Genomic DNA, 12,027 nt, shown 5'->3' with positions numbered 1-12,027 from the left:
TGTCTCACACTGAGCATAGTGGTTTAGTGCACACTAAGAAATCCTCTCAAATGCTAATACTTTACTCCTTGTAATAACATTTCCCATGCTCAATTAGCACTCTGCTATAGTACCCACTTAAAAAAAAAAAAAAAAAAATTTTTTTTTTTTAGTTCTTGCCTCATGGGGCCCCCCTGGCTCATTGGGCCCCGGACAGGAGTCACCCCTGTCACCCCCTGATGGCGGCCCTGACCACCTCTCCGCTTGTCAACTTATAAATGTTTAGTTAGTCCAATAAAAAAGTATCATTGCTCAATGCAATACTCCTTGTTATTTTGATATCTAAATCGCTGGACTAACACGGCTACTCCAGTCAACTTGTGTATGTGTGTATATGTATATAGATAGATAGATAGATAGATATATATGTATATATATAAATATATATATTTCCATCTTAATGGGAGGAGAGTCCACTGCTTCATTCATTACTTGTGGTAATTAAGAACCTGGCCACCAGGAGAAGGCAAAGACACCCCAGCCAAAGGCTTAAATACCTCCCTCACTCCCCTCATCCCCAGTCATTCTTTGCCTTTCGTCACAGGAGGTTGGCAGAGAAGTGTTGAAAGATTCTGAGTAGTCTCTTATGGAGGGTAGTACTCTTTGAAATGGGATTGGAGTTTTAAGTAGTCCTGTCAGCCTCTCAGTGAGAGCATGGATGAATGTTAGAGTCCGGAGATGCAGGGAGAGTCATTCTGCGAAACCATCCCGACTCAGATTAACAGCTCCATAAGCAATCGGCGTTGACGACTTTCGCTGCCTGCTTTTCTGCTCTCAAGTCCATGTCAGGAGCGATGCTACTACCCTATCACACTTGAGAGGCCGTGTTCCTGTTCCACGGCATAGATTCTGGTAAGATCGTTTCAATTATACACATATGATATTGTAAGAAGACAGCGTAACAGTGTGTCTCCTTTTATCTGTATAGAATCAAGGTTAATACCCTCGGAAAAAGGGTTATTGAACAGGCAGGGATTTGTGCATAATATTATTATTGTGTTTGATGCTGCGACATGTGTGAGATGAGGCTCTGTCAGTGTGTGAACAGTCAGTTTTCTAAGCGAAAGATCGATGCAGACCTTTTTTGGCATGTTTTCTCTCTAGTACAGGGGCGTTCCAGCATGGCACTCCATGTGACCGGGTGTGGCCTCTTTAACTCCCTCTCTCTTGACTGGCGGTTGGAGGAGACAAAGCGGTTTCTCTGTGGTCCGGGTCATCGGAGGTGGTGAGTGCCCCGGCCATTGGGATATAAAGGTGCCATTTAATTTCTATCTAGTCCGCAATAAAGGTGCAAGCTATGGAGGACTCTGATATGTTAGAGGGTACTCCCTCTTTAATTAAACCAAATAACTGTGTCTATTGTGAGGAGGTTCCGGTTGATCCGCCTGCTCAACTTTGTTCCATATGCTTTGATAAAATTGCAATATCTAAAAAAATAAGATATTTAGTACAACTGAGCCGTCCGCCCCAAGAGTCTTTTTGAAGGTTCTGGGAGCACTGCTCGTGGTGGCGAGAGCCAGAGGTATTGCAGTGGCTCCTTATCTGGATTATATCCTGGTCCAGGCTCCGTCCTCCAGTCTCGCTCACGGAGGAACACTCGAGGGCTCTTCTCCTTCGATCCCACGGATGGAAGATAAAAGAAGGAACAAGTTCTCTGGTTCCCAGCAACAGAGTGGAATTCCTGGGTACGATAATAGATTCGTTATCCATGAAGATATTCTTGACAGATCATAGACGTTGCAAGCTTGCGTCCAGCTGACTTGCCTTTCAGACCTCCTTAAGTACATCTGTGGCCAGGTGTATGGAGGTGATTGGGCTCATGGTATCCAGCATAGATGTCATTCCATATGCCAGGTTCCATCTCAGGCCTCTTCAGTTTTGCATTTTGAGACAATGGAATGGCCATCACTCAGATCTATCCCAAAAGATATCTCTGGACATCCAAACAATAGAATCCCTCTCTTGGTGGATCTGTCCGGAACAACTGTCCCATGGGACATCCTTCCTGAGACCATCCTGGGAGATTGTGACCTTGTACACAAGTCTATCAGGATCGGGAGCTGTTTGGGGTGCCAGAAAGGCACAGGGCTAGTGGACTCGAGAGGAGTCGAGTCTACCAATTAAATATTCTGGTAGATATTCAACACTCTGAGGGCTTGGCTCCCTCTGGGGTCGTCCCGATTTATCAAGTTCGTCAGACAACATTACCTCGGTGGCTTACATAAACCATCAGGGGGAATGAGAAGCTCCCTAGCCATAAGGGAAATATCTCGGATTCTGTAATAGGCAGAGAACCACAATTGTTTGCTCTCAGCGATCCACATTCTGGGTGTGGACAACTGGGAAGTGGATTTTCTCAGCAGACAATCGTTTCATCCAGGGGAATGGTCTCTCCATCCCGAGGTGTTCACGGACATCTGCAACAGATGGGGGACGCTGGAGATAGACCTCATGGCGTCCAGACTCAACTTCAAGCTACCCAGATATGGTTCGCAGTCCAGGGATCTCCGGGCAGAACTGATATGCCTTAGCGGTGCCCTGGGATTTAACCTACTTTACATTTTTCCACCGTTGCCACTTCTACCTCGTGTAGTGGCCCGCATCAAGCAGGAGCAAGCTTCGGCTATTCTAGTTGCTCCGTCATAGCCGTGGAGGACGCGGTTTGCGTATCTGGTGGGGATGTCATTGTCTCCTCCATGGAGGTTACCCTATCACAGAGATCTGCTGGTTCAGGGTTCATTTCTACACCAAAATCTCGATTCTCTGAGGCTGACTGCGTGGTGATTGAACGCCTAGTCTTAGCCATGAGAGGATTTTTGGAGAGAGTGATTGATACTCTCATTCAGGCCAGGAAGCCGGTCACTCGGCGCATCTATCATAAGGTGTGGAGGACCTATTGTTCTGGTGTGAGGAACGTGGATATCCCTGGCACAAGGTTAGGGTATCCAGGATTCTGGCCTTTCTCCAGGATGGACTAGATAAGGGTCTTGCTGCCAGTTCCTTAAAGGGGAAGATTTTGGCTTTATCTGTACTGTTACACAAGAAGCCAGCGGAGCTTCCTGATATTCAGTCCTTTGCTCAGGCTCTGTCTGATCAGACCTGTCTTTAGAAATTCTGCTCCTCCTTGGAGCTTAAACTTAGTTCTTAAGATTTTGCAGAGGGCTCCGTTTGAGCCTATGCATACGCTTGACATTAAACTTCTATCCTGGAAAGTCCTATTTCTACTGGCTATTGCATTGGCTCGCAGAGTCTCTGAGTTAGCAGCCTTGCAATGTGAGCCTCCTTACCTGGTTTTTCACGCTGATAAGGCTGTTCTTCGCACTGGATTGGGGTTTCTTCCCAAGGCTGTGTCAAATCGTAACCTCAATCAGGAAATAGTTCCTTCCTTGTGTACTAACCCTTCTTCGTCAAAGGAAAGATTGCTTCATAATTTGGATGTGGTTCGGGTCTTGAAGTTTTATCTTCAGGCCACGAAGGAATTCAGACTGTCTTCGTCTTTATTTGTTGTGTATTCGGGGAAGCGCAGGGGGCAGAGGGCCTCTTCCACTTCACTGTCTTTTTGGTTGAGGAGCATTATCCGTCTGGCCTATGAGACAGCGGGACATAAGCCTCCTCAGAAGATTACGTCTCACTCAACTAGGGCTGTGGCCTCTTCTTGGGCCTTGAAGAATGAGGCTTCTATGAAACAGATTTGTAATGCGGCGACTTGGTCTTCTTTACATACTTTTACAAATTTTATGTTTTTGCTTCGGCGGAAGCAGCTTTTGAGAGAAAGGTTCTTCAGGCTGTGGTGCCCTCAGTTTAGGGTCTGCCTCTATTTACCCTCCCGTTTTTTTTTTATTCAGTGTCCTCTAGAGCTTGGGTATTTGTTCCCACAAGTAATGAATGAAGCAGTGGACTCTCCTCCCATTAAGATGGAAAACATAAATTATGCTTACCTGATCATTTCATTTCCATCTGTGGGAGTCCACTGCTCCCGCCCGTTTTTCCGGTGGGCGGACCTAAATTTAATTTTATTCTTCTGGCACCAGTTATATCCTGATATTTCTCCTTCTGTTCCTTGTTCCCTTGGCAGAATGACTGGGGGATGAGGAGAGTGGGGGAGGTATTTAAGCCTCTGGCTGGGGTGTCTTTGCCTCCTCCTGGTGGCCAGGTTCTTAATTCCCACAAGTAATGAATGAAGCAGTGGACTCTCCTCCCACAGATGGAAATGAAATTATCAGGTAAGCATAATTTATGTTTTATATATATATATATATATATATATATATATATATATATATATATATATATATATATATATATATATACATACATACATACACATATACTATGTTGTATCACCTTGTGAATTATAATTTTAGATTACCCGAGTCCTGCCCCAGGGATCGGTAGAGGTCTTAATTTGAGATGGGCCCACACATCTAGGGGCCCAATCTGGCCCTTCTTATAGGGTAGCCCAGTGGTGCGTGAGCTCTACCTACAACATGTATGGCCTCTCTGTGTTCCTCCCCCCTACCAAAAAGGGGACACAGTATACAAAAAGTATATGAATTTGCCTTAATGATACCAGGCTTTCCAAAGTAGCCATCCCTGTGTTGTTTTACAGATAAACCTGCCCCATGTATGTATAGAAAGGCTGCACAACTGCATATTATCAAGGGGTAAGAATGAGAGTCACAAATAAGCAGCTCCTCTTGATGGTGCCTGTTGATGTCTTTAGGTTCCTGTTTTTGTGTGAAAGTCAGTGTCTGAGGGCATTTGTGTTTCAATTTGAGTGTCTATGGATGTCTGTTTGTTATTTCTCTTTGACAGTGCAGCATAGGTGTTATTGCAAATACTCAGGTACCTGTTATTTTGAGAGACTGTGATTGCACAGGCTGATGAGCAATAGGCGCTTATTCTTTATTTAAATGGAAACTTATCCAAACAATTTTTAAATGTATCTAAGGTATTGGCATTTACTACCTAATTTGGTAATGAGTTCCACAATTTTATTGCTCTTACATTGAAAAACATTTCCATTGCAAGAGATTAAATCTCCTTTCCTCCAACCTTAAATTGTGACCTCTTGTCACAAACAATTTTCTTGGAATAAACAGAGCTTCTGCCATCTCTGTATATGGGCCTTGAATATATTTAATATAAAATATTTATTTTTAAGTAATCATGTCACCTTTCAAGCGCCTTGTTTCTAAAGAAAACAGACCCAGTTTGGTTAGCCTCTCCTCATAGCTTAAATTCTCCATTCCCCTTATTAGCTTTGTGGCCCTTCTCTGAACTTTTTCTAGTTCTGCTGTATCTTTTTTTTGCGATCGGTCCCCAGAACTGCACTCTATACTCAAGGTGAGGTCTTACCAGGGATTTATATAGTGACAGAATTATGCTTTCCTCCCTTAAATCAATGCCTGTTTTAATACATGCTAGTATCTTATTAGCCTTTGAAGCCGCTGCCCTGCATTGTGCACCCATCTTTAGCTTATTATCTATTACTACTCCCAAATCCCTTTCCTCCTCTGTTTGGCTAAGTCTTGTCCCATTTAAATAATACGTTGCCTACTTATTTTTACTTCCAAAATGTAGAACCTTGCATTTTCCCATATTAAATCTCATTTTCCATTTACCTGCCCATACTTCTAATTTTTGCAGATCCGTTTGTAACGAAAGTTCATCCTGCTTTGACCTAATGACCTTACTTAACTTAGTATCATCTGCAAAAATAGAGATGTCGCTATTTAATCCTTGCTCCAAGTCATTTATAAAAATATTAAAAAGAACAGGGCCCAGTACTGATCCCTGGGGGACTCCACTTATTACCTTTGTTCAATCTGAGTATGATCCATTCACTACTACTCATTGCTTACTATCCAGTTATTTATCCATGAGCTAACATTTTCAGCTATTCCCAATCCCTTAATTGTGTGCATTAATCTCTCATGTGGCACTGTATCAAACGCCTTTGCAAAATCTATATAATGTATATCACATCAACTGTATTTACAAAATACAGTCACAGAAGGATGTAACAAACTTTAAATGTTTTTGTAAATGATGCTAGTACATTATACTTGTCAGTTTAGGGAATGTACATTGCTGGTCTTTCTATGGGGGTTGCTTTTTCAATAGTGAGACCGCAATATTTTAGTAAACCTGCAGGGAGGGAGGGTCCAGTAGCATGGTTTTGCCACTTGCAGCAAGACCCAGGCTATTATAAGCAGACAATCCCTTAACGAACAGCGATGTACAGGGTACGTCATGGTCATTATGGGGTTAAATAACAAAAGGAAAAGTTGTGGGTAGCTCCTCCTTAAAATGCCCAGGCTATTTTTGATCCCTTCCTGGTCTTGTTTTTAGTGTACTTGTATTTGCTGCTAGTTTTGCATGCATGTCTTTTTCTGTCAGTGTAGTGTGTGCATTGAATATTTTGTAACATATTGCCAGCATAAATTGAGACCTGTTTAGGTAACAGGCTTAGAAAATATTGGAAAACCTGTGAAGGAAGGTCAGAGTAGCTCATCTTTTTCAGAAACCTGTGAAGGACTTTGAAGCACTAACAGATTTTTTAAAATATCTTACTGAGCAGCGAGTTTTAGGCTTAAATACATGTAAAAAAATGTAATAGTTTCTAAATCACCTATATACAAGTGGGACAGAGCATAGCTTGTAACTTACTGTATGTTTCTTTTTCTCCCCAGCGGCCGGCCATCCCACCCCTTTGTGACATCAGCAAATGAAGACTTCAGAGAAAAGATGATTCCACAATACCAGACAATCACGTTAAAGCTCTTATCTGCAGAGGGCCTGGCGCTCAGCCCATGATAGGATGTTAACAGGAAATCATGTCTGATGCTTGCAAGCAAAGTCCATGTTTTGCTTTAGAAATAATATGGCAAATTTTATTTGCAAAGCACATTTTGTAGATGTTTAACAGTCGGCTTTTTTTATGCCAAGGGCAGTGTGATGCCCTTCCCCACATCTAGAAAGGCTGCATTAAATGATCCTGGGCTTGTGGTTTATATGCGAAGTACTGTGCCTCTATAGTTTAATGTTCAAAATAAAGGTGCAATAAAATATATACTACTTGGTTTATAGGGCTACAGCATAGACATGCTACCTGAACTGTAATGAAAAAATGATATATATTGCATTCTTATAAATGTAACATACAGCATAGTTTTTACTTTGCTGTATAACTTTTATTATGGATATGTCAATTTGTGGCTATGCATTGCACCTTTACTTTTTCATGAGCCTTTATTTTTAATAATGTAACCAAATAATGCAGATATTAATAATTTATCATATGTCTACACCTCTATTAAGCTGTCTATTCACTTCTGTACAGTAGTACTATACAGCTAAATGTAAAAGGTTATTACACAATAGTGTTGCTATAGGCGGTGCCTGTTGTCTTTACACATCTAAGCATTTTGGTCTAAGATTTTAAACATATGCCCCAGCACTTGAGTAATCATTTGTCAACTTGAAATATTACACAAAACTTCAGTCTATTCTGTACCAGAGCTGTGTTTCTGCCCTGCTACATAAAGTCAGTTCATAGCTTGCTAGTGTTAATTTCTTTGCTTTAGATCATGTCCTCCAGTATAGTTCTTTAAACTGTGAAGGATAGTTGCATGCAAGCGTAATTTAACCGGCTGCATTTTGCAGTCCGACTAGTGATTTTTGACACTATTACAGCTATTCAACAGAAGGGATAATTATCAAAACAATTCCTGGGATTTCCACATAGCTTTTTAGTTTTGTGTTTTCATAATGAACAAAAATTAAGCTTTTTGGGAGGAACATGTAGAGACAATAGCCCCATTCTGCAAAAAATCTAATTAATCAGTCTGTAATAAAAAAAATCAAGAATGAGCTATTTTTCAGTATGTTTTTTACTTGTATTGTAAATTACTCGCTGAATAAAAAATATCAACATACAGTGCAGTGGTACACACAGGCTACGCACATATCAAACAGGGTGATTAGAACCAATGCATTGTGTTGGCCAAACAGACAATTGGCTGATTCCGATGTTGCTGTTCCACAGCCTGCGTTCGTGTTTTGTTGCTTCACTAAATTGTGTGATCCCTTATTTGCACATTATAGCATTAAAGAAAAGCTGCGTTAGTGCACACACAACTCGCAAAGCAAGAAGTGCACATAAGAGCCGTTCTAGTTTAGCGACTTTTAACGTGTAACTGAGTTTGTATCATGTCCATGTTTTTCAGTGTGTTTGTAAAAGAAAAAAATATATATTTTGCTGCTGTATAAGCAATAATATTTTGATATGTCTTCTTAAGCTAGAATCTATTTATTAAAGCACTAGTTTGTGGTTCTTTGCATGTGTTTAGTAATAGTTAGACAAGACCCATTATCATGTAATTACATTTTTGTTTATATGTGAAACACTAACTGTATAATTGTAACATATAAAAAGGTGCCTTAAATGCAAAGCTGTTGCACAGAGTTGTAGTAGTTAATGCAATAAATATACAAATGACAAGTTAAAGAATATAGCTCTGTCATTGAATACATTGATTAGGTAAATGCTCTTACAAGCACCAACATCAAATTAATGTTTTTTCATTGAAAGTGCTTTACAGATGTGCTTGCATGGTTTCCGTGTTAACGGTGATGTTTACACTTTGCATGGTGTCTAAAAATGTATTTTATTTAAACATTGCACAAGACATGCACAATATATAAATAAGATCACATCAATTTTATAACTTTTTTTTTTTAACCTGGTGTCGGCAACATCTGCAATTTTGCAAATACAGTTTGTAAATTTGCTGACACATCTATCCATTTCTTTAATGAGGTTTAATCTTTGTATGTGCATTAACAAAGATCAATTGTAGAATGGGGCATTTCCGGAATACAGTGATTTCACACTATAGTCACCAGCAGAAAATAAATGTTTGCCAACTATTTATAACTGTCAGTATTTTTGTCAGCAAATCCTTTAAAACAAATATAACAGTGCAATTATTTTACCTACCATTGGTGCAAATGATTTGCAGTTAATAAAAGCAAATGAGTGATGTGCAGTACAGCACTCTAATGTACCTGTATGCTTTGATTAAACAGGATTGTAAGATGCAATGCCTTTTTTCTCACCTCAGTTTACATTGGCTCACTGGGTAATATTTGATTTTATTAACCATTTTGCTTCCAGAAGGGCTAGCATGCAGTTGGTTTGCAGTCTTGTTTTTTCTAGCCCTAGTAATTGTTGATCTTTATATATTGCAGAGTCTCGTTCTCTAGCGATTACATTTTGCATATGATGTAGAAGCTGTTTTGGCCTCTAGCTTGTTTTTTATATTCTATTTAGTGCTTTTTGTTTCAGTTTCATACATAAACAGCCCTATGTTATTGTGTTGGTGGTGAGGTAATGTGGTTTTGTAACATTCTTACTATTTTATCTCTAGAACAGGGCCTCCTGCTCTGCTATGTGCTCTTTAATGTTTCATACAAATAATGTGAGACACTTATCCATTGTATTTATTCCAAAATGCCTCTGGAAAGTAGAACAAAATGTTTTTGATGCAACAGCTTTTATAGTAAATGTATGTTTATAAATAAATAAATAAAATACTGGTTACAAAAATATGATTTTTTGTTTTGTCTTGTCACATAGATATTATGCACACAAATATTTATATTTAAAGGAGCAAAGGGATTAAATAATAGCATAGCCAGACTAGCCAGGCATAACGTTAGTATAAAATGCATTGTTTTGCATTTATCAGCTAAATCTCATTAGGGACAGATATGTAGCAGAGTTGGCCTTTTATGAGTCAGCTGGTTGCATTTCAAATAATAATTAGAAATTAGTCAGTTTTCAGACCTAAATTACATGAAAAGGGGGCAAAATAATGAACATATATTGCAAAGTTCTTTCATTATGCACAACTTTATTTATTTTTATACAAATTTCAAGGTGTTTACACATTTTTGAGTTTAAGGTTCTTTCTTCTGTTATGTGTGATCAGTCCACGGGTCATCATTACTTCTGGGATATAACTCCTCCCCAACAGGAAATGCAAGAGGATTCACCCAGCAGAGCTGCATATAGCTCCTCCCCTCTACGTCAGTCCCAGTCATTCTCTTGCACCCAACGACTAGATAGGATGTGTGAGAGGACTATGGTGATTATACTTAGTTTTTATGACTTCAATCAAAAGTTTGTTATTTTACAATAGCACCGGAGCGTGTTATTACTTCTCTGGCAGAGTTTGAGGAAGAATCTACCAGAGTTTTTTACTATGATTTTAACCGGAGTAGTTAAGATCATATTGCTGTTCTCGGCCATCTGAGGGAGGTAAAAGCTTCAGATCAGGGGACAGCGGGCAGATGAATCTGCATTGAGGTATGTAGCAGTTTTTATTTTCTGAATGGAATTGATGAGAAAATCCTGCCATACCGTTATAATGACATGTATGTATACACTTCAGTATTCTGGGGATGGTATTTCACCGGAACTACTCTGTTAAAAGTCACTAATCCTTTTAATAAGTATTTATCATGTTAAACGTTTTTGCTGGAATGTAGAATCGTTTACATTTCTGAGGTACTGAGTGAATAAATATTTGGGCATTATTTTCCACTTGGCAGTTGTTTGGTTTTAATTGTGACAGTTTCGTTTCTCTTCACTGCTGTGTGTGAGGGGGAGGGGCCGTTTTTGGCGCTCTTTGCTACGCATCAAAAAATTCCAGTCAGTTACTCTTATATTTCCTGCATGATCCGGTTCATCTCTGACAGATCTCAGGGGTCTTCAAACTTCTTTGGAGGGAGGTAGATTCTCTCAGCAGAGCTGTGAGAATTTTATATTGACTGTGAATAAAAACGTTGCTCTGTAATTTTTATGTCAAATTTAATTATTGTTATTTTTCTAATGGGAACAAACCTTTGCTAAAAGTTGTGTTGTTTTAAAGTTTGATGCTATAACTGTTTTTCAGTTCATTATTTCAACTGTCATTTAATCGTTTAGTACCTCTTTGAGGCACAGTACGTTTTTGCTAAAAAAGATTATAACCAAGTTGCAAGTTTATTGCTAGTGTGTTAAACATGTCTGACTCAGAGGAAGATATCTGTGTCATTTGTTCCAATGCCAAGGTGGAGCCCAATAGAAATTTATGTACTAACTGTATTGATGCTACTTTAAATAAAAGTCAATCTGTACAATTTGAACAAATTTCACCAAACAGCGAGGGGAGAGTTATGCCGACTAACTCGCCTCACGCGGCAGTACCTGCATCTCCCGCCCGGGAGGTGCGTGATATTATGGCGCCTAGTACATCTGGGCGGCCATTACAGATAACATTACAAGATATGGCTACTGTTATGACTGAAGTTTTGTCTAAATTACCAGAACTAAGAGGCAAGCGTGATCACTCTGGGGTGAGAACAGAGTGCGCTGACAATACTAGGGCCATGTCTGATACTGCGTCACAGCTTGCAGAGCATGAGGACGGAGAGCTTCATTCTGTAGGTGACGGTTCTGATCCAAACAGATTGGATTCAGATATTTCAAATTTTAAATTTAAATTGGAGAACCTCCGTGTATTACTAGGGGAGGTCTTAGCAGCTCTCAATGATTGTAACACCGTTGCAATACCAGAGAAACTGTGTAGGTTGGATAAATACTTTGCGGTACCGGCGAGTACTGACGTTTTTCCTATACCTAAGAGACTAACTGAAATTGTTACTAAGGAGTGGGATAGACCCGGTGTGCCGTTCTCACCCCCTCCAATATTTAGAAAGATGTTTCCAATAGACACCACCACTCGGGACTTATGGCAAACGGTCCCTAAGGTGGAGGGAGCAGTTTCTACTTTAGCTAAGCGTACCACTATCCCGGTGGAGGATAGCTGTGCTTTTTCAGATCCAATGGATAAAAAATTAGAGGGTTACCTTAAGAAAATGTTTGTTCAACAAGGTTTTATATTGCAACCCCTTGCATGTATCGCGCCGATTACGGCT

General features: G+C 39.9%; 1 protein-coding gene across 7 annotated transcripts in view; it reads left to right on the top strand.

Annotated features, from left to right (window-relative positions):
- The window catches only part of LIMCH1 (LIM and calponin homology domains 1), a 655,781-nt gene extending 646,129 nt beyond the window's left edge, over positions 1 to 9,652 (top strand). For all 7 annotated transcript variants that reach the window (XM_053704014.1, XM_053704012.1, XM_053704013.1 and 4 more), the window contains one exon: positions 6,735 to 9,652. In XM_053704014.1, coding sequence (XP_053559989.1) covers positions 6,735 to 6,760 — 26 coding nt within the window. In that variant the 3' untranslated portion in view covers positions 6,761 to 9,652. The remainder of the gene's footprint in view (positions 1 to 6,734) is intronic.
- Positions 9,653 to 12,027: the final 2,375 nt, after the last annotated feature.

This window comes from Bombina bombina, chromosome 2, assembly GCF_027579735.1.
Source record: "Bombina bombina isolate aBomBom1 chromosome 2, aBomBom1.pri, whole genome shotgun sequence".
Lineage (NCBI taxonomy): Eukaryota > Metazoa > Chordata > Amphibia > Anura > Bombinatoridae > Bombina > Bombina bombina.
This window is presented reverse-complemented; position numbering and strand designations above follow the sequence as displayed.